Here is a 22,812-nt window from a genome sequence, read left to right on the forward strand (position 1 = left end):
CATAACCATTACACCACACAGCTCTTTGATCAAAACAGAATACCAAGCAGTGCCTATAGATATAGTTAAGGTTGCAATGCTATACCTGGGAGTAAGCGCCATTGCATTCACAGGGTCTCACTTCTGAGTTGACACAAAGTATTGCACTGTTGTCTAGAAGTACTGTATAGCAAGTCTTAAAGTGCCACAGTTGACTTGAAGTTTGTGACATTAACCTCAATACATACCTATTTTTAACCACACAACCTGTTTTCTGCCTAAAACTATTTCCAGAGAAGTAGGTGTATGCTAGTGTTAATCTCTTGCAGCAAAACACCCGGTGGCGCTTTAAAGATCAGAATATTTGTTGATTGAAGAAGCTGTGGTGGCCACCAGATACCGGTACATACTGTAATCTTCAGTTGGCACCCTTTTTTTTGTAGGTGTCCAGCTATTGCTTATCATCAAGCCAAAGACCACAGTCAAACACCAATGGGCCTTTGCTTTCCTAAGAGAACCAAACCTTTCACCTAACTATGCACACGAAAGCTCATACCAGGAACAAACTCAGTTGGTCTCTAAGGTGCTACTAGAAAGAATTTTCGATTTTGTTTTGACTATGGCAGACCAACACGGCTACCCACCTGTAACATTTCACCTAACTAGTTATCTCTCTGTGTGTTTATTTTAAAGCATTTCTACACTGGTTAATATTTCAAGAATGTGTTGAGCAGTATGTTGAAGTATGTATACTTGCACAGGCTCTAGCTGGCCCCTTTAATCGGGAAATGACTTTTAGAGCGTCTTATAGAAGCCAGAATTTTGACCGGTGGTTCTCCAAAGAGACTGGGGCGGGGCGGGATCTCTGGCGGTGCAAATGACTCTAAAGGGAAAGCGAGCGCGAGCTCGTCCAACTGCAGTTCATCACACGGCGCTATGTGTCTGCAAACAGCGTGAAACCAGTCGCCCACCAGGCAAGACCCGGGGAATTCCGAAGTATGAATCCATTGGCTGCTTCCCCTCCACTTTCCTTGATTGGGCAGATGAAACGACGTTCGCGCTCCGTCTGCGCTCTGAGGCTCAACATCCCGTCCGTATTTCCCTCCGGCCCGCCTACTTTTCGTCGTGATTAGCTTTGCCCGCAAAGGAGGACGACGGGATTGGCAGTTTCGGGGATTGACGGGGCGGGAGGGCGTTACCTCAGGTCTCTCCCCCGTCCCCTGCCCCGTACTCCTTTTGCACTGAGTTTTGCCGGGTTGAGGCGACGGGAAGGCTTAGCGGCTCGACTATGGAGAAGGTGCTGTGCAGCGGGCACGGTGAGGAGCTGAAGGCGCGTGGATGGGATGCAGATGCCTGGCTCCTTTTGAGATTTTGTGCAACTGTTAACTTTCAGTAGGGGCCAAGCTCGCTGCTCGGGCATGCTTTCACTTTTTATCTCTTTGTTATTTGCAAATGGATTCCTTGTTACCAGTCGATGCTGCTGCTGCTGCTTCTTTCTTCTTCTTCAAAAGTAGTAAAAAATATTTCGGAAACAGGAAATTGGCTGGGGCGATTGGGCATGTCTTTACTTGCTGCTTGCTAGGCACCAGGCTCTGCCTCCTTTGCTTCCAAAGAGCTAATGAGGGAGAAGTAGCAACATCGGGAAAATAACCGGAACTACTTTGGCAAAGAGGCCGGCAGTGCTTTGCGCTCAGGTGCTTGTCAGGTTCCGGTGCCTGGCTGCAAATCAGGGCTGGATCGACACCGAACAGCAATCTCTGGCCCTTCAGCTGCTGTGAGACTACAGTTCCCATCTCTAACCATTAGCCATACTGGCTGGTGGGACTAATGGGAGTTGGAATCCTGCAACTTCTGCACGGTAGACTGTCGGCTGGTACTGCCGAGGTACATAGCCAGTTAAGTAGTTATGGCTTAAAGCAAAAAAAGAAAAAGAAAAAAAAAGCCATAAGCTTCTCTCTCCCTCAGTGGCAAGTAAAAATACAGCAGCAGCAATAATACATTAACTTAACAATTTGCTTCGCTTGCATACCACCCAAAACTGGCAGTTGCCCTACTCTGACTGATGGGCCTATGCTGAAATGCAGGAGTGGGGGAGAACTGGATTCATATAGTAATGGCATGGGTTGACTCTACACACGTGAGCATAAGACCCATTTTGCTCAGTGGGTCTTTTGAGTACACATAACGGTATGTAGGCTAGTCTTGCACACACTGTCCCTTTCCTCACAAGGCACGGAATGACTAGAGGCTTAGTAGCTAATTCTTATGAGATTGTTTGCAATACTGACAAATGGAATTCTTACTTGTTGAAATACGGATTTTAATTTTTTTCTTAAGCAGTAGAACCCAAATGCAGCGTGAGTAAGGGAATCATAGGTGTGAATGTCTATACAGGGTACAGAAGTGGCTAACTACAGCACTAGGAAGGTTAGTCTTTAGCAAGTCACTATGTCTCAACCTAACCTACCTCACAGGCCCGTTTTGAGGATAAAAGATGGGTGAGAGAGAAAAAGAACCTTGTAAGCTCCTTGGGGAGGGCAGGCAAAGGGTGAGATGAAAATGTAATACAGGTAAAGACACACAGGTTCTTGAAGTGAGGTGAAATTTTGACTGATGACACAGAGCCTCTATCATGCTTCTATTTTCTTCATATTTATCTTTCACTTTGTTCCTGTCCAGGGCATCCCTGCCTTTTGAAGACTGGTATCCGGGATGGCCCAAACAAAGGCAGAAGCTTTTATGTGTGTGGCATCCAAGGCCAGCAGCCATGCGAATTTGTGTTGCTCACAAAGTAGGTTAAATACCTTTCTGTTTCTGCCACTTTTAATTGCACAGGATTTTTAAAAATAAAAACACACACCAAACAAACCATGGAAGATGGTTTACATTTAGTCGAAGTTACTTTTTAAAGGAGAGCTGTTTGGTGTCATTGGAAAATAGATTTGTGCTGTAGTAACATATTTGGGGGATTAGAATAGGTTTCAAATTTGGGATCAGGTGATAATGTTTCGATTGGCGAGTGAGTAGCCTTGGAAGGGATTGCTTGCCTTTCTAGCAGATGGCTTGGCTTATTTATTGTATTAATACTGAGTGTGGCCCCATTATGTGATGCAAATTTACCTGCTATGGTGCTAATTGTGTATATGCCTGTTGAGGTGGTAGAAATGTGGCCCTGGCATGTGGCTAGAGTGTTAGATTGGATGGTCATCTTGGGCAAAATCTAACAGAAAATTCTCCTGTGATGAAGATGTTTTATGATTCCTTAAATTTTCCTTCTTATGTGAATATCCCTTGTTCCTTTCCACAGGCTTTGCCCTTCTCATTGCTTGGTGCATGAGAAACATGTGGTGGACCTCCAGGTTTTGATTCAGGAACAGGAGACAGACACATACAAGTATATTTTCTGAAGAACCATTGATATTTCTAATGGCAGGGATATGGGGTATTAGTATTGAAAGCTAGCTTCATTCTCCATGTTTTGTTTCCTTACCAGGCTATTCTATCGCTGCAGTAAAGCTAAACTGGAAGGGAAGAGATGGTGTGGAAGTATCCCATGGCAGGTACAAAGAACAGAGTTTGGAGGAAGTGTATTGGGTTTGGATGTAATGAACACTAGCAGTCATACCATTTGTTATGAAGAATGGGGAACTGTACAGGACAGCATTTTAAACTCAATACCTGTGTAGTTTCCGAATCTTCAAAAAAATATTATAACTTAAAAAAAAAATACATGAAAATAAAGATACCCTGAATGTCATTTTTTTATCTTATGTATGAGTTTCCTGTGCAACTATTCTGCAGAAGCATAAGAGAGCACTTCGCTCTAGCTTTCAAGATGCCTGATTTATATGGTAAACTTTACATTCCACCTGTATGTTTTATAGGAGTCAAAAGCCACCATATTGCCAAATAAGCCACAATCTCAGCAAGTCTCAGAATTGCTCCGTAATCTTGGAGATCAAAGAAATCCATTCAAAGTACCAAACGAGAATCACAAATCTTTCAAACAAATAAACTACAGTGAGGACAAAAACTTATCAAGAAATGAGGATAAAAGACAGGTTCTAGATAAAAAGGATCAGCTGAAGTTGCCATCTGAGTCTGTTAAGAAAGAAGATCCGGCACCAGAGAAGACCAAGAACAAAAAGTTGGGAGAAAAATGTGAAGGATCACCCAAGGAAAGAATAGAAACGGAAACAAAAGCAAACGAGTCCACAACTGAAATTAAAAAGCCAGTATTTTTGGATACACACAAATGTAATTCTAGCAAACAGTTTGAGACAACTTCTGGGCACACAAGGCAGGATTCAGCTCTGAGATCTGCTGAATATGGCTTGCAAAAAGAGGAAAGTCCAAAGCAGTCATTGCCCAGGTTCAGTGGCCAAACATTGGGTGTAAAGCCCATTAATGAGGCGCAACTTGGAAGGAGAGGATCAGAAACCTGCAGGGACAAAGCAGTAAAAATGAAGACAAGTAACAACTGGGGAACTGAAGAGACAACACTGATGCCCAGGCAAGTTGGGACTGTTCAGGAATTGACAGGCTTGCCAGCGGTGCACCCTAAAGAAAACCCAGAGAAACTATTACAATTGAAAATGGCTCCAGAAGATAAAAGCAGTTCTGGTAAAAATGCCAGCAGTGATGAACATGACAGATTGGTATCTTCCAAATTGCCTGTTGGGCAGGAATTGGATTCCCACCAGTGGAAGGATCGCAGTCAAAAGAATTCGTCTTCCACATCACACAAGAAGACCTCTTTGCAAATGGCAGGAAGTCTGGATTCCAAAGCTCTTCATAGCCAACTTTCAGCTCAGCTGAAGCAGAAAAAGGTCTCTCTTTCGATCATATACTTGCTTGCTTATTCTTTCTGTACCTGATTGCCAAAGGCTTCCCATATCAAAATTGCAACTCCTTGAGCCTTGGTAAAACTGGGCTAGTTCTACAAAAATTATAAACCTTTAAGGTATTGCAGCCATAGATGAAGGCGCTCAGACTTTGCCTTAGGCTAGTGTCACACGAAGTGTGTTGCACACATTTTGTCTGAAGCTCACAAGCTTTGTAATGAATATGAAGTTTAGCCAACATAGTCGCCGTCCCTCCCTCCCTCCCCCCCAAAAAAAAATATTTGAAAGAAGCAAAATAGAAAATTCTTTCCAGTAGCGCCTTAGAGACCAACTGAGTTTGTTCTTGGTATGAGCTTTCGTGTGCATGCACACTTCTTCAGATACACTGAAACAGAAGTCACCAGATCCTTAAATATAGTGAGGGAGTGGGGAGGGGTATTACTCAGAAGGGGGGTGGGAATGGGTGATCAGCTGATAGGTGTGGCAGACCAACATGGCTACCCACCTGTAACTTGAAAGAAGCAGTTAACAATAAAGCATTTAAATACATATATCCAAATCAGTGATGTGGGTGTTCTGGAAATTTTTGAATTGCTTATTACTTTAATTTGCATCCAGAAATTGTCAGTTGCATTGGAAAATTTTCTGATGCTACAGTGATGTAGTTTATCATGTTTATTTTACTCATATTTATAAAAGATTTAAAAAATCTTGCCTAATACTGTATCTGCAATTGGCACCCATTCATTGTTACTAATGCACTTAAGAAATGAAAAGGGAAACCCCACATCACAGATCCTTGTGTGAAAAAATTACTATAGTAAATTTACTTCTTGGGCAATTTTAACCCTTTAAACTGTTCTGAAGACCATAAAATAAAATGCCACCTGAAGCCAGTGTCCCATTAGACACAGTGAAGCTTGGGTGGTGTTAAAGGGCAGCAAATGTTTAGCTATTTAATTTATCATGCTTTTACTGCCAGTGAGGGAGAGGAGCTTATGGGCTTCTCTGCCTGAGCTGTCACAATAACTTGGCCTTCCTGTGTACTAAACACCTTGATTTAAGTGTATTTGGGGCATCATTTGCCTTTCTGCTTTAGGCAGCAAAATATCGGGGGCTGACTATGATGGCGGCAATAATTGCACCAGGTGGGCCAAGAGAAAGGGAGGATGAATAGGGGCAGCAGCCAAGTGGAACAGAGCAGTAGCATCTCTTCAACTTCCCCAATACTCGGTTATTTGCTGGTTCCAGTTGTGTGTGCTTCCTTCATGCTCGTTGCCATGTGGGGCTCTTCCTTGGAAGTTCACAGGAAACAATCCCCTAATCCGGTGTTCCACTGATAAGAACATAAGCAGTCTGCTTGGTTGGACCAAGAACTTTTCTCACAGTGACTGACCTGTTCATAGCAAAGGGAGGTCAGTGGGGATACATGGACTTGTGCATGCAATGGAGTACATGCTGCATTTATTATATGAGAGTCATCCAAATTCCTGCTTGCTGGTTGATTTCTATGTAACTCTTATTAAATATTTCAAAGCTGTTGTGGAGAAAACGTCTGGTAAAGGCGGGGAAGTTGAGCAATCAGGTAGTCAATAACACATTTCTCTCCTCGTCTTTCTCTTCTCTCTAGAACACTTTGAAAATCGTGAATGTTCAGGCTCTGCCCGATAAAGGCGAGCGGTTACTCAAGCAGGTGCAGGACCTGGAAGCAGCACTTAGTTCTCTGAACCTGGAGGCAGAAGAAAGTGTAAAGGAAGGTAAGCTTATTCATTCAGAATTAGGAACATTCCATATGCCTAAGGAAGAAACATTTTCCTCTATCATTGTGTACAGCAGGACTGGCATCATCAAGCCTCTGCCAAGAACCCCAGCAAAAGGCTCACTGATAACAGCCCCCCCCATCCCAATTTACTCCTCCTTTTCACCATTGCAACCTGCTCATTTCCATCTCTGTCGCTCTCTGGCCCAGACAATGGTGGTGAGGAGGAGGAGGGGCAGTAGATGCCACTGCCTGCTTGCTCATTGGCTCTCTGCCTGGCAAGCAAGAAGTGGCAAGGACAAAGGAGCAGCTGATGATTAATGGTGGCATGGAGATACTCACAGAGCAGGTCCAGAAGTGTCCTCCAAAACCTGGAGTCAGCCCTGACAGGCAGGGAAATCAGATAAGCTGCCTCTGTCCCAGAGCAAGTCAGCACCAAGAGTTTACCTCTCAGGTTCTCCACGCCTGGTTTAACAAAACAAAATATGGAAGAGCGTTTGCAGCCTGAATTGGTGCTGTCCAGGAAAGACTGTACCACTTACAATTTTCTGCATATTTCAATCGGTTTTTACACAGCAGCAGATGTGAACAGCAGTAAGCGCGAAGAGAAACTGCAGAATCCGTTCTCCAAGACCACCGCAGAACAGCCAAATACTGTGACAGGGCGAGGACCAAAGCCATTCCGGGAGCCTCAGGTAGCCAGCTCCTTAGAGCTCCACCCTCCTTTGGGATCTAGTCAGTGTTCCAGTAGCACTTATAGAGGTAAGTGGGAGAGGGGGGCAGCCATGATGAAATCCAACATGATTTTGTTAGAAGTATCATATGAAGATTGGGCTCCCCTCGCCGCCCCTGGCACATTCGTTTACGAGTGGGAAGGAAAGAAGACTGCATTCCATAAACGGGCCTTCTCAGCAGTGGCTCCCCATCTGTGGGATGCTCTCCCCAAGGAAGTTCGCCTGGCACCTTCATTATACACCTTTAGGCGCCAGGCAAAAACGTTCCTTTTTAACCAGGCCTTTGGTTGACCCAATTTACATCCTGTGCCCTTTTAAAATGTATTTTTATGAGACCCCTGGGTATAGGGTGGTATATAAATTTAATTATAAATAAATAAATAAATGCATATTTAGCTGTGCCGTTAAGTGAAGACACTTCCCCATGTAAATGCTTAACCTATCTTGCTTGATGACACTTCTGTTCTGCCGTAACCGCTATATCACACCTCCTTCAGAATCAGCACTGTGATTGCTCATTGTTCTAATTTTCCTGCTACTGTATTTTAGAGGATTCCTATATGCAGGCCCTTTATGGAGGCCGGATGACTGAAGATCGCCTCCGAGCCGTGTATGATGCCACCAGTGATGCAATCAACCAGCTTCACAGTTCCCTTAAGTCCTGCCCGAAGGAGGAGACAGTGGTTGAGGATCCACCTGGGTTAAAGGTGAGCTGGGACAAATTAAGAGCGTTGCGCAGCTTGCTTTTCCTATAATCTGTTCTCCCCAACATGTCGCCAAGTTAAGAAGTGCGTTAGCAGTGCACCTACAAATGTTGAGCGATTTTTGTGCAGGCAAGAAAAAAGATCATGGAAAGGGGTTGCAATAGTTTCATCTGTGATCTTCTGCTTTCAGTAAAACCCTTCGAGGGTTGTCTTCCATTTGAAACAAATAGCTACAAATGTTTGCTGTGTCCTAGCGATACGGAGCAATGAATCTTACCTAAATTGTACAGGTGCCGTGTTACTCATCCGCTTATGAAGAATGTGATGAAGATTAACAAATGGCAGGCTAGTCCCAACCAATTTAGTTTGTGGAATCATAGAGTTGTAGGCTGATTGCATAAACCCCAGTTTTAATGGCCTGGGAGTGCCCAGTGCTGTATTATTGCTAAAACAAAGTGGTTGTGGATCTGGATAGTAGCTGGCTGACTATGAAGAATCCCACGTAAGCTGCTCGAAAGCATGGGATAAAATTATTTCTATAAATAAACGACATTTTGTTTTAAGCTAAACTTTCAACTTTATTGAGACAGAGGTCTGAGTTTACCTTTCTTCAAAAAGCAATTCATTACCTGACATGTATGCCATTCTGGTTACCTTGGAGTTCAGGGATAGGGAGCCTATGGTACCTGGCAGTGCCAGCCAGCATGACCAATGGTTCGGGATGATGGAAGTTTGAGTCTTGCAACATCTAGAAGGCTTCAGGTTCCCCATCCTAGCTGTAAACTGCAATTGATCTGTACCGTAAATACATGAAAAAGCCATTAATTTTGCATCTTACGGCTGGCTTTTTCAGGTCTCCTTACTCCTGCATCAGAAGCAGGCGCTTGCTTGGCTTCTCTGGAGGGAGAATCAGAAACCGTGTGGAGGAATTTTGGGTAAGGAACTATTAGACATTATATGATTCTGGTGTTTGCTTTCAGATAGATTGTAATGAAAGTAGCGTTGCGTTTAGGTTTTGTGTTGAACAAGGGGGTGAATAGGAAGGTTGTGTGGCCCTTCCACCCTAAAATATTAATCTGAGCTCTGGGAAAGGGCCTTGGGGTTATCACAAATCTGTCCCCTGGCCCTTTAAGGATTTACAAACATCCTGTCTTGGATGATGGAAGGCTGTTAGTGAGAATGGACAGATCCTTACAATGCAGTTTACTTCAAGGTGGGTGTATAGGATTGCAGTCTTAATATTCAACTAGAGCTTCTCTCGGATAAACCTGTTGACTAGCTTGTGAACCTCCAGATATTGTTGGACTACAACTCCCATAATCCCTGGCAATTGGCCATGCTGCCTTAGACTTGATGGGAGGTGGCGTCCAACAACATTTGGACAACCACAAGTTGCCCACGCTTGGATGAAGGAACATTTTCTACATGTCAGATCCAATTCCTTCTGTTCCCTGAAGGGTGAGGCACCACAGTGGGACACCTAGCAGATAGTTTTACCTGCCAGACAGTTGAGTCAGCAAGTTAAGATATCTAGCACCAAACATGCCTATCACTCCCTGATTTCTGTTTTGTTCTGTGCTGCTTTTTCTTCCCAGCGGATGATATGGGCTTAGGGAAGACTCTGACAATGATTGCTCTTGTTCTGGTTCAGAAGTGTTTACAGAAAGATGAAGGGAAAAAGAAGCAACTTGAGCTTTCGGTGTCAAGACAAGGTACAGAAATAACAAGATACCGCCAATTTTAGCAGCACTTGTTTTTCACCATTTAATAAAACGAGATTCTCTTACTGGTTGGAAAACAAATGTGGCAAAGACTGCCTGCAGTATTATGATCTTTTCTGCATCACTGAGACGTTACCATGAAACATCTTCACCTGTTAATGTTTGCATTTCAAGATACTTCTGTAATCGTTTCCCACGGCACGCTGATTGTCTGCCCCGCATCTTTGATCCATCACTGGAAAAAAGAGGTAGAAAGACACGTCAGAAGCCGCAAGCTGAGAGTCTGCTTGTACCATGGACCCAACCGAATTAAGAACACGACTGTGTAAGTGCACAGCTTCCAGCTCATTGGAAGTTAAAGAGCCTTAGCCTGGTACAATGCTTAGGTATCCCAAATTGCAGAAGCACAGGCATAGAGAGCTGATGCAACATAGTCACTTGAGTTAAGCTAAAGAACACCTTTTTTGTTGTTTGAGCCCAATATGCTCCCAAAGTGCCTTAAGGACCATACGATTCCTTATGCTCCACCTCTGAGATCCTCTATTGGGACACTTTTGATGTTTTCCCACGCTTAAGCTGGCCTTCAGTAGACGCTGAACCTTTAGTGTGCCAGGTACTGCCCTTTGGAACTCCCTACCACTAGAAGTTCCGCAAGAACCATCCCTCCCATCTTTCTGACACTTATGGGAAAAGCGACCCTGGCACAAAGACTGCTTTTAAACTCTCAGCCTTGCTAGCTCTGGAGTAGGGATTCTCTCGCGAGACCTCGCGGGACAATCTGACCTGTCAGATCTCACGAGAGCACCCTCACCTTGCCTGTATATACTTGAAACTGTGCAAGCTAAATGTGCATAAGATGTGGGCAATGGGCACACTGCAACTGTGTCCTGCTTTGTGTATTTTGTTGCTGGAGGCCATTGCTGCACAAATGAGAAGTACTTCATCAGTTAATGGGCTGAGGTGATTCTGCAGGGTGTGTTGTCTCTTCTGGTGTTGACATACAAGTTCTGTGGCACCACGTGTTCTATTTTGTCTCTTCCTTTCCCCATTTCTGCCAAGAAAATATACACACAGTTGATAGGAGTCAAGTTTATTATTACAATATTCAATTTATATATCGCCCTTTATCAAAAGATCCCTGGGCAGTGTACAACATTAAGAACACATTTTACAGAGCACTATAATAAGAGACAGCATAATCATAAACTAATCATAATAAGAGCCCGTCCCCCAGTATTAACAGGCCATAGAACACTTAACGGCCAAAAGCCTGGGTAAAGAGGAATGTCTTGTAATAATGGTGCCACGCAAGCCTCTCTGGGGAGAGCATTCCATAGACAGGGAGCCACCACAGATAAGACCTGCTCTTGAGTTGCTACCCTCCAAACCTCATGGGTGGAGACATAGAGAAGGACCTCGGGTGACAAGTTTACCATTGGTTCCTTCTTTTCTGTTCCTAAGAAGACTCCGTGCTGAGTTATTCACAGGCTGCGGCTCCAAGCACTCTTATCGGAGAGTAAGCCCATTGGACACAATGGACTTTATTTCTGAACAAACATACCTGCGATTGGTGCTTGTGAGCTTGAGTGTGACCTTTTGGAAGCGGCCACACTGATCCTGCATCAAGATTAAAATCCTAAAGTGGTCATATTGCTTACCAGCTCTCCCTCTCTTCTTCACAGGCTTTCTGAATATGACATTGTTGTCACTACTTACAGTATTCTTGCCAAGGAAATCCCTACACAGAAGGAAGAAGCAGAAGTTGCTGCTGAAGACCATGTTGTGCAGGTGACTGAAAACGTGCCAGAGTTGCTTTTAGAAGATGCTGTGATAAAAGCTGCATTTTATTCTTAAGGTGCTATGCGTATGGTGGGTAGCCTTGCCATCAGATTGGTTTGTGCCAAGTTAGCAACAAGGATATCATGCATCACATTTGAGTTGTGTAATTGCAAAGAAGAGGAGAATTTGGCCAAAAATAATAATAATTAAGTCTCAAGTTGAAATACTTCTTTTCGAATTGAAGTGTTTTTATGTGTTTGAAATATTAAATCCTTATTACGGAAGGAGTAATTGTAATCTAATGTCATAGACTCGGACCCTGACCAAATTAAACTATTTTTCAGCTAACCTCTTATCTGCCCCTTTTCCTTCCAAGTCTTGCATTTTAAAACCAGGTCTACTTTCTGCTCTAGGATAAGTCCGTTCCCTTCTCTCCCCTGCTCTGGATACACTGGGCTCGAATTATACTGGATGAGGCCCATAACATTAAAAACCCCAAAGTCCAGGCCTCAATAGCAGCCTGTAAATTGCGAGCTACTGCCAGATGGGCCGTCACTGGGACACCCATTCAGAACAACCTCTTGGATATGTACTCCCTGCTAAGGTGAGTTGAACACACCCATGATCATGCCTTGTAGATTAACTCTGATTTGCAAGTCTCTTCTTTAATCGGCCTTCAACTTACAAGTTTTTCTCTCACTGTCTGTCACACATGCTGCAAAGAGAGCAAATTCCTGTTTTCCTAAGATGCACACCTTCAGAAAATATGTGCACATTAAAAAACACCTTAGAAAAAGTGCACACCTTAAAAAGGGGGGGGGATAACTTTTGTCCCAACACTTTTAGATGGAAAATATTTCCTGGCCACCCCAATTCCATGGAGCCTAGTGGTTGTACTTCACCTGTCTGTCCTGCCTTCCTCTTGCTGCCGTTTGCCCTCCTAGATTCCTTCGCTGTTCTCCTTTCGATGAATTCAAGGTGTGGAAGAATCAGGTGGATAACAATACAAGAAAAGGAGGAGAGAGGTTGACCCTCTTAACCAGGAGCCTCTTATTGCGAAGGACTAAGGACCAGCTGGACTCATCTGGCAAGCCTTTGGTAATTGATGGCCCATCTCCTTTTGTCTGTCTCTTGGATTTGTGTTCTCTTCACTGATGGCCAGTTAGTGCTGTTCTGCACATGCAGCCAAATGTGCCATTTTCCTTCCATCAGCAGGTTTCATTTACCAGCAAATGAAGTGTTCTGGCTCTTGATGCTGAAAAGAGATCAGAACACTCCAGAAACAGGAAGAAGTGCCCTGATCTGCTCCGATGTTTCCTGAGCTCATGACCATCATCAGCACTCTGGAAGCACTGGACTAGAGAGCTCCTTCCCCTTTCTGGCTCTGATTTGCTCTCATTGGCAGCTGCTAGACAACAGGCACTTCATTCAGTACTGATGCCATCAGTAAATTGGGTCAGGGGGGCTGGCAGGCCACTGACAAGGGCTTGGTGAGCTACTGGTTTTCCACCCACCCACCCCTGTTCTGTACATGGCTTAATTTTTTCTTAACAAAGGGACTCTAAAACAGTGGGAATTTAAGCATCTGTCAAAATTTGCCTCTTTGGACTTACTGAGGCTGTGTTTTGGCTGCCTGAAAAGCCCATTCGATGATGAGTTTAGGTATTATCACAGAAGTTCATTTCATTAAAATACAGAAGCGTAAAAGGAGCCAGTGCTCAATCTGCATAGATTCCTTAGACCTGCTGGTGGGCAGAAAGCAAAATTTGCCTTTCATAGGAGAAATGTCTCTTCGAAAAGCCATATTAGTGCAAATTATACTGACACACTTTTCAGTCTGTTTCTTTTCTCTCTCTCTCTAGGTATTGCTGCCTCAACGTTGCACTCGACTGCACAGACTAAAACTCTCTGAAGATGAGCAGTCGGTGTATGATGTACTTTTCAGAAGATCAAGGTATGATAGAGACCTGTGAAGGCATTAAGAATGAGTTCATGTCAGCCTGTAAAGGACAGTGTACACAATGACCTCACTTTCTGTAGCCCTCCTGATGCAAACCTGCTCTGCTCACATCCCTTCCCTAGATGTCCTGATAATTCAGCGCTCTGTGCAATAGGAATCACCATCTTGGTCACATACCACTTAGAAGCCAATTTGGACATGAAGTGGTGCATTGATTAGTTCATTAGTGGTGGTAGTGCGGTGTATTAATTAATTTAGTAGTAAGGTGGCATTCTATTTATTCATTTTATATACCACTTTGGCGTTAGAATAAACTTCAAAGTGGTTTATAAAAAGGCAGAGCACAATAAATGAATTTATTAATGAAAGTAATATCACTAGTGTGGTATCTTAATTAATTTAGAAGCAGTCCTAGTAATAATAATATCTCTGCAAAGTATTTCAGTATCCTCACACCTGCCAAATAAGGGAGACTAGTACTCCGCTGCCCCCTTTAGTGCTTTCACTTGCTAAGCATTTTGTTCCTCATTGACCTAAATTCTTGTTAGTCTCCTGATAGTTTAAATGAGGACTTTCTTTTCTGGCATGTTCATGCCGCTGCCATTATCATGTTGTTAGCAAGATGATACTAGGAACAGAATGTGTTCTGTCTCGGCAGAGAGTCGTTTTGAAAAGAGAACAGAACTGTTCTTTTGGGGGCAGGAGTCAAATATGCTGCCTCTTTTTTCCAGTTTTCTCTCCTTTGTGCTCAACGTTGTCCCCATCCATCTACATTTATCGGGCTTATGTTTAAATATATAACGTGGAAACTTGCCTTGCAAAGCTGCCTAAATTTTAACTCTGGTTTCTTCAACCAGGTCAACCCTGCAGTCCTACATCAAACGGCAGGAGACTAAGGGTACAGGACAGCACCCTGGGGAGAACCCATTTGACAAAGGTCGGAATTTAAACTCTTTGCCCCTCCCCCTAGCAAATGTAGAAAAAGTGTTGAGAGGGATGTGATGAGGGTGGCCTCCCTGTTCTGTAGCTATTCTACAGTATATATTTCAGCAATCTCTAGAATACATGGCACGGGTGGGGATCTCCAGGGGCCAGATGAGGCCCTCCAGCCCCCTCGATCTGGCCCTCAAGGCTTTTCCCAAGCTGCACTTCCTCCACAGCTACAAATCCCCCTCTTCCAGCTGTGCCCCTTGCCAGCTCTTCTTTGCACCCACCCCAAGTGTTTTTGTCTGACTAAAAGGTATCCTTGAACTCTGATAACACCTCTTGTTTTCCTGGAAGGAGGATCGAGAGTGTGTGTGTAAAAAAAACGAGCCCGCTATGAGGAAAATTTGCATTTGTTACCCCATCCACTACCAACCTGTGTTTCTTGTAAGATTGACCAGATTGGAGTGTGGGCCTCAGTCTAAAAACGGTTCCCCATCCCTGTTTTAGTGCCACCTGCTATACTTCGTCTTGAAAAATGTGCAAAAGATCTGCATGCCTACATTTCCTGGTTGGTTCCCCCCAAATAATAATAATAATAATACAGTATTAAGGTTTTTTCATAATACGTACAATACTATTGAAAACAAACTAATCTAAATAAAAACAGAAAAAGAAAAGAAAATGCAGAATCCTGTCTCAAAGGTAGCTCTTAACCGTTGACTCACACAAAGTGGTGGGTTGTCCCAGTTCTCGCCTGGGAGCTTTCCTTTCTGCTCCCATCCTCTCACCTTACGAGAACTTCCCTTCCCTGCCTCTCAGTCAGGGTCCTTCCTGCACTTCTTGTGTGAATAATCCCAGTAAAGACCCAAGAGCAGAGAACACCAAGGAAAACAAAAGAGGAAGGAGAGGAACAGAAGAGGAAAGAAAACTAGATAAAAAGGACTTCCCATTTCCATCTGTCAGTTATATACAAAAAATATTCACTGGTTGGTTTTTCCGATTCTTCTTCTTAAAAAAAACGCTGAATGGTAGCTCCGGGGAATCTGTTCCTCTGACACCTGTGCCATTTCATCTCCTGACAGGAGCGCAGCAGTTTAGATGCCACCCACAAGGAGCCTTGGAAAAGCCTCGCCAGGATGCTCCTCCTGTCTCCACTACCATTCACATCTTGTCCCTTCTGCTGAGGCTCCGCCAGTGCTGCTGCCACCTTTCCTTGCTGAAAGTGGTAACTATGTGAACAGGCTTGGAGGCACACAGTTCAGAACTGTGGTGTGTAGTGGTTAGAGATTTGGGAGACCAGGTTTCAAATCCCCATTTGGTCCTGAAGCTCCCTGGGTGGCCAGTCACAATCTCTCAGCCTAGCCTACCTCACAAGGCTGTTGTGAGGATAAGATGGAGAGGGGGGAGGTGCAGGCCACCTTGAGATCCTTGGAGGAAAGGTGGGATATAAATGTAATGACAATAAGAAAGTTGCCATGACCCATACAGGTATGCATTCTTTACATTGAAGGCTCTGGACCTGGCTAACCTGAATAGTGAAGGCATCTGCCTCTCCTTGGAGGAGCAGCTCAGTGCTTTGACCTTGTCTGAACCCAGTGGTACCAATGACCCTATGGTGTACCTCTTTGGTACAGCTTTTAGTGTGGATCTCTTCGAAGCAACCAAACAGAGCACCAAGGTATTGTTATTGTTACTTATTTAGAATGTGTATGAATTACCTAGAATCCTGGATCTCATGACGGATTTGCAGCAAAATGAAATGCAGAAATCAAACATTTGTAGATAAAACAGAACACAAAGAACAACTAACATTAACATTCCTAAAATGCTTGCTGAAATAAATATGTCTTCACTGCATGTCCCAATCTGTACAGTGTTGACATCTGCGTCTCCCCTGGGAGGGTTTTCTGTAACACTAAGGCTACTGTGCTGAATTTTCTCTTCTGAGTATAGCAAGAACTAATTTCTAGGGCATGAAGCACCACCAAAAAGCTCAACTCCTGACAATTTCAGTGAGCCCATCTATTATTTTATTATTACAGTGGTACCTTGGGTTACAGATGTTTCAGGTTACAGACTCTGCTAACCCAGAAATAGTACCTCGGGTTAAGAACTTTGCTTCAGGATGAGAACAGAAATTGCGCGGCGAAACCAGCGGGAGGCCCCATTAGTGAAAGTGGTACCTCAGGTTAAGAACAGTTTCAGGTTAAGAACAGACCTCCAGAACGAATTAAGTTCTTAATCCGAGGTACCACTGTATTTATTAAATTTGTATACTGCCCTATACCCGTAGATCTCAGGGTGGTACATAATACAAAAAAACTCAAAATACGTATTAAAAACAAAAACAGAAACAACTCAATAATCCCCCCTCACACATTTAATCCCCCCTCACACATTTAAAAGGGCACCTGATGTCTAAGGTAACAGAGCTATGACAATCTTTTCTAGTAAGCTCTAGGGATCAGGGTTTTCCTTCCCTCCACTTTTATTTTTTTAAGAACCCCAATTCAATTAATTTATTTAGCTCAGGAATGGGAACCTTTGACCCTCCAGGACAACAACTCTCCCCAACCAGCATGGTCAGTCGTCCGGCATGAACGACTTCTGGCAGGGCACATATTTCCAATCCCTGATTTAACAATGCAATCCTAACCATGTCTACTCAAGAGAAAGTCCTGTTGAATTCAGTGGAGCTTACTCCCAGGTAAGGAGTAGGATCACAGCCTAAGTAACCATTTTAACAAACAAAAGCTATAACTCAGCACAAAATGTATTTCCTTCTTAACAGTGTGCAGTCAAACACACCGTGACAAAGAACCAAGTCTTCTGTTGTGGAATTTATTTGTGTGCCTATGCAATACCAAGTGGGCTGCCCACCTGTTTCAACTTTGTAGTGATTTCATATAGCAAGATGGGAAATCTCATCTTAGATATGGGTTCCTAAAATTTGTACGGCTAATGTTAGCATTACTGTAGTACATCTGGAGTTAACCTATCATGTTGTGTAGAGAGAGATGGGGATCATCTCCATTTGGCCCCTCCTCAACTGAGATCAGTTCTGTAACTTTTAAGAAGTGGTGTCTGAGTTGGTTGTCTTTCCTCTTCCCTCCCCATCCACTTTTCCTTTTGTGTTGTGTCTTACCAGGGCTTACTAGTAGTTTGATCATGATCCGTTGACAGATCTCAGGATTATTTGCAGTAGATCAGCAAGGGTTTCTGACTCCCATTGTTGAACAATGATAACAACAAAATGTATTTTCCATCTAAATTAGACTGCTGGAATGAAGAAAGCTACCCAAGTGTGGACCTTTGCGTGAAAGGAACGTGGGCTCAGGACATTTCTAGTACTGAAAACAAAATCCTAGGCTTAGAATGAGCTCAAAGACTTCTAATTCTTTAACTCCGTCTGTGTGCCCTTTGCACCTGGCTTTGGTTGGCAGCTCTTAGGGTTCTAGTGAAAAGCAAAGTTCTGGCAAGCCTTGTATTTGCCCACCACTATTTTAGATTGCAAGCCCAAAGGCATGATTCCCTTGTTATTGATGTCTTATTACGCAAACAACTCTTGAGAGCCTTTTCAGCTGGAGTGGAATAAAAATGATTTTAATAAATGAGGCTGCAATCTCAAGCAGAGTTACTTGAAAGTCAACCCCACACAACTCAATGGGGCTTCTGAGTAAACCTGCTTAGGGCTATAAGTGCATTTTCCTCCCCCTGCTTCTAGCTATCGCATCTCTTGGAAGAGTTGAAGGCCATCAAAGGGCGTTCCCAGAAAGCGTAAGTACAGGCATACCCTATGTCTTTTGAGGGATGTCAAAGGGTGGGTTTGGATGCTATTTAATGTAGATGTGTAGGGAATGGTGAGAGGGACCTGCAATTGCCTCTCCAGAAGCAAAAGCAGCTAGAATTGTGACAGATAAGTTCAGTTGCGAACGACTCTGGGGTTGTGGCGCTCATCTCATTTACAGGCTGAGGGAGCCGACGTTTGTCTGCAGACAGTTTTCCAGGTCATGTGGCCAGCATGACTAAGCCGCTTCTGGTGAAACCAGAGCAGTGCACGGAAACCCCATTTACCTTCCCGCCAGAGCGGTACCTATTTATCTACTTGCACTTTGATGTGCTTTTGAACTGCTAGGTTCAAAGAATAGTTTCCAGTAATTTTAACATCCACAATGATACTTGCTTGGCATTTGTATGCTTATGTATCACATTCCAGCCATTTTAGAATATTAATACTTATCACTTTATATAGTACCACCTCAAATGTTTTTAAGTACTTCATATACACGTATCTCTGTACACTTTACACTAGCCAGAAAAGATGGGCTGGTGTTTAATTTTATTTTTACAGTTTCAGGACCTCCTTTTCAAAACATAAAGCTTTCCCAAGGTGGCATAAGATCACAACAAAATGTTTAACATTTCTCCATAAACCTGCACATCACAGAAACTAAGGGTGAGGTGAAGGCTAAGAAGCCATAACTTGCCTAAAGCCAGTTCTAGTGGGTTTGTAGTTAATGTGAGTTTTGCACCAGGGACTAGATTAATTGTTTGGTCCCCCCCCCCTCTTCCTAGTGTCATTGTTTCTCAGTGGACTAGTATGCTGAAGATTGTAGCAGTACACCTTGAGAAGCTGAGCATAAAATATGCCACAGTGGATGGCTCTGTGAATCCTAAGCAGAGGATGGATGTGGTTGAGGAATTCAACAATAATCCTAAAGGACCTGAGGTATGGGAAAAGATCAGAGAAGCTGCTGAGTTTTCTAGCTTGTTGTCACTGTGACTATCTATTCAAGGCTAGATCCTTAATTGCTAGGCAGGGTTAGCCAGTAGCCATTTTAGCCAAAAATCTGACAGTCCTATACCCACTTGCCTGGGAGTAAGCCCTATTACACTCAGTGGGATTTACATCTGGGTAAACATTCTAGGTTTAACATACCATATACTGTAAAAACAAGCATTGCAGGGCACACAGTTCTGCATTGAAGAATGTCTGTTTTATAAAACAAAAATCTAGGTTTCTAGCTCATGTTGATAATTAAATAGTCACTGGCCCGTAACATTTTCTAGGTAGCTTACAAATACACACACACACATACACTGTATATTCTGATGTATAAGACTACTTTTTAATCCAGGAAAAGCTTCTCAAAAGTCGGGGGTCGTCTTATACGCCGGGTGGAGAATCTGCGGTCGAATATATCTCAAACTCTATATTTTAACTGGAAAAGTTGCGGGTCGTCTTATACGCCCATTCGTCTTATACGCCGGAAAATACGGTATATATAATAGATAAACAGATGAGATTACATATATGATTATATATATATAATCTTAAAATACAATTAAAACAAAAAGTCAGTAAAAACAATAACATAAACCTTTCCCTAGCAGAGACAAAATAAAACTTTTAAAACCACACTCTGACTACAACCCTAGCCCCACTTACCTGGGAACAAGCCCAAGTGAATTCAGTAAGACTTATAAGTAGGCATGGTTAGGATTGCGTTGCAAAAGAAAGAGCATAAGGTTTATTTTGAAACTACCAAAACAGCAAAGGTTTAGGTAGGGGTCTGTGGGAGGAGGTGATATTTCAGATAACCTGGGTCCAAGCTGTCTCGGGTTTTATAGGCTAAAACCAGCACTCTTAATTGATTCTGGAAACAAACCAAGAAGCAGTGTAAATGGCAAAGTATAAAGTGTATGTAGGTTGTGCCAAGGAGAAACAGTGTATAAATGTGTTGTGCAACACCTAACAGCTTTCTCTTGTTACAGGTGATGATGATCTCTCTCCTGGCTGGAGGTGTTGGCCTCAATCTAGTTGGAGGAAACCATCTCTTTCTCCTTGACATGCATTGGTAAAGATGTGGAAAATTTTGCCACTTAACAGAAACCTTCTCATGGTGTTTCTTCTGAGTGTGTGTGTGTGTCTTTTGTTTTTGCTTTTTTTTCAGCTGCAAGATTAAGATCTGAGTTGACCAAAAGGATAGGATAATTCAGGAAGGACTCCAAATTATGTATTTGGTTCTTACAAATCATTGCAACTGGAAAATATCCTGCATGTTTCTGTAAACTGCATAAGAGGGTTTTGTTTTCTTGTGAACTACTAAGAGGTTTTGTTAAAATGAAGCGGCATATACATTTTGTTAAATAAAAAATATTCACTGTTACATCTGTTGTCAGTAAACCACCTTGTGTTACCGAATCGCCTTCCAGATTAGTTCTTAGTTGCTCTTTGAGAAGATGAGGAAGCAGGGTCTCATTTTATCCACATGCACCTTCAGTTCAAGGAACAGGATTCCAGGTGTGCCACAGAACAGGGGGAGGATGACGACAAGAAGCTGGGAGGAAATTGAGGGAGATGTTGTCACTACTTCTTCCAAAGCTGAGATAGATTTAAAGTGTTAGGGGATATCCCGGACTTGCTTTTTGGCAATCCTGTGTACTGGGTGTAATTGTATGAGCTAAAATATCTTTCAGCTAGATTAACCTATACAGTGGAACCTCGACTTGCGGACATAATCCGTCCCAGAGGCATGACCGCAACTTGAAACGTTCGCATCCAGAAGTGCCGCATGTGCGCGGCGCAATTTAGCGCTTCTGTGCATGCGCGAAGCACAGGTTAGTGCTTCTGCACATGCGTGAGCGGCAAAACCCGGAAGTAACCTGTTCTGGTACTTCCAGGTTGCTGCGGGGCGTAACACGAAAAGACACAACATGAAGCGGATGCAACATGAGGCATAACTGTGCAGTAGGTATAAAGAGGAGAATGACTGAACAGTTGTTTTTTTTTAATTTCAGGAATCCAGCACTGGAGGACCAAGCCTGTGACCGCATTTACCGCGTGGGACAGCAAAACGATGTCACGATCCACAGGTCCTGCTTTGCTTTTTCCACCATCTCTGTTTGCATAATTTCTAGGGGTTGCGATATTTCCTCAGGTGCTGTATGGAAGGGGGCTGAAGTTGTGGAAAAAATATTCCCAACTGCTCTACTGATGCTCTTACTTTTCATGAGGTTTTTAAGTGATCACAGCTCAGTTTTTCTAAAGCAGCCGTGGGGAGCCTCCAGCTTGCAAGCCTGATTAGGCCCTTGAAGCCCATTTCCCCAAACCATGCCCACTTGTCCGACACCTGAAGTTCCTTGTTGAAGCTTCACAATCATCAAAGGAGCTCCTCCCAGTGCCAATCAGATGATGGTGCTTCTTCAAAGGGGTTCATGTTCAGTGCTCCATAGATTATTGGTGCTGAGAAAATCTGCTCAGAAAGTAATTTGTCAGCTGATTGGCATCAACACCCTGCTCCTTTGAAGAGTCTGTTTTCAGCACCAATCAGCTGATGGGTGCTACAGGGAGTCCCTTTGAAATCATCACATTACATCATATTGACATGCAGTGATTGTTAGGTGAACTGTCCCATCGCCCTCTGGCCTTATTTAGTTCCTTGCACTGTGCTTAATTTATTTTGAAAGCTTGACCAATGAGGATGCACAAAACCTGTACTCATAATGCTGTGTACTTGATTTTAGGTTTGTCTGTGAAGGGACAGTAGAAGAAAAGATCTCGGAGCTACAAAGCAAGAAAAAAGAGCTGGCCCAGAAAGTGTTGTCAGGAAGAGTAGATTCTTCAACAAAGCTGACCCTGGCAGATCTCAAGCTCCTTTTTGGCATTTAAACACTGTTTCTGTTTCTGTTTCAAATATGTGGATGCCACGTGTGTGCGTACCTTTTGAAAATTCACTATATTAATGAATAAAAGTGGTTAAGTGTTGCATTACCCCATTCTTTATAATTAAACCTTTCTGTAGGAGGATGTACCCTACCTGTGATCCTTTGAAATTTGGGAAGAATGCAAAACATTGTCAAAAATGTATAAAATGTTGTTGGAATAGCTTTTGAAAGATGAGGAAGTGAAGTCGGTGATGATACAATAGGCAAAAGATTTTGGTCATTATGCTAGAAGGCTGGGGGAAATTGTGGAAAGAAGGAATGAAATTTACTGCATGTAATGCGTTAAAAGAAAATGTCTTGACATTACACCAGTCAAATTAGCGAAAATGTATAAGGTTGATAATAAGTGTTGGAAATGTAAGGAAAAGGAAGGTACCTTTTATCATATGTGGTGGGAATGTAAGAAGGTGAAAGGCTTCTGGGATATAATTTATAATGAGGAAATATTGAAATATATATTTGCTAAAATAAAATAAAAAACCAGAAGCCTTCTTACTGGGCATTACTGGTACAGACATTAAAAAACAAGACTTTAAACTTTTCCAATATGTAGTGACTGCAGCGAGAATCTTAATAGCACAAAAATGGAAACAAGAAGAAACACCGACAAAGGAAGAATGGACAGTGAAATTACTGGAGTATGCGGAATTGGATAAAATGACAGAAAGAATCCGAGA

The 22,812-nt window shown here is 43.0% G+C and overlaps 1 protein-coding gene across 2 annotated transcripts; it reads left to right on the forward strand.

Moving 5' to 3' along the window:
* The first annotated feature begins 1,194 nt into the window (after nucleotides 1-1,194).
* On the forward strand, nucleotides 1,195-22,175 carry TTF2 (transcription termination factor 2). 2 transcript variants are annotated; one of them, XM_033146599.1, is made up of 23 exons: nucleotides 1,195-1,295; nucleotides 2,659-2,770; nucleotides 3,287-3,373; nucleotides 3,473-3,539; nucleotides 3,864-4,808; nucleotides 6,454-6,580; nucleotides 7,159-7,344; nucleotides 7,866-8,023; nucleotides 8,874-8,955; nucleotides 9,616-9,732; nucleotides 9,916-10,066; nucleotides 11,424-11,529; nucleotides 11,934-12,124; nucleotides 12,465-12,618; nucleotides 13,383-13,474; nucleotides 14,338-14,417; nucleotides 15,490-15,632; nucleotides 15,918-16,085; nucleotides 18,132-18,184; nucleotides 18,983-19,136; nucleotides 20,183-20,265; nucleotides 21,209-21,283; nucleotides 21,935-22,175. In XM_033146599.1, the coding sequence occupies exons 1-23, from the start codon at nucleotides 1,268-1,270 to the stop codon at nucleotides 22,077-22,079; spliced, it is 3,504 nt and encodes a 1,167-aa protein (XP_033002490.1). In that variant the 5' UTR covers nucleotides 1,195-1,267; the 3' UTR covers nucleotides 22,080-22,175. The 2 variants fall into 2 exon arrangements, with proteins under 2 accessions (XP_033002490.1, XP_033002489.1); XM_033146598.1 differs by lacking the exons at nucleotides 18,132-18,184; nucleotides 18,983-19,136; nucleotides 20,183-20,265; nucleotides 21,209-21,283; nucleotides 21,935-22,175 and having other exon boundaries at nucleotides 7,162-7,344; nucleotides 15,918-16,116.
* The last annotated feature ends 637 nt before the right edge of the window (nucleotides 22,176-22,812 follow it).

The sequence above is a fragment of the Lacerta agilis genome, chromosome 4 (assembly GCF_009819535.1).
Source record: "Lacerta agilis isolate rLacAgi1 chromosome 4, rLacAgi1.pri, whole genome shotgun sequence".
Taxonomy (NCBI): Eukaryota; Metazoa; Chordata; class Lepidosauria; order Squamata; family Lacertidae; genus Lacerta; species Lacerta agilis.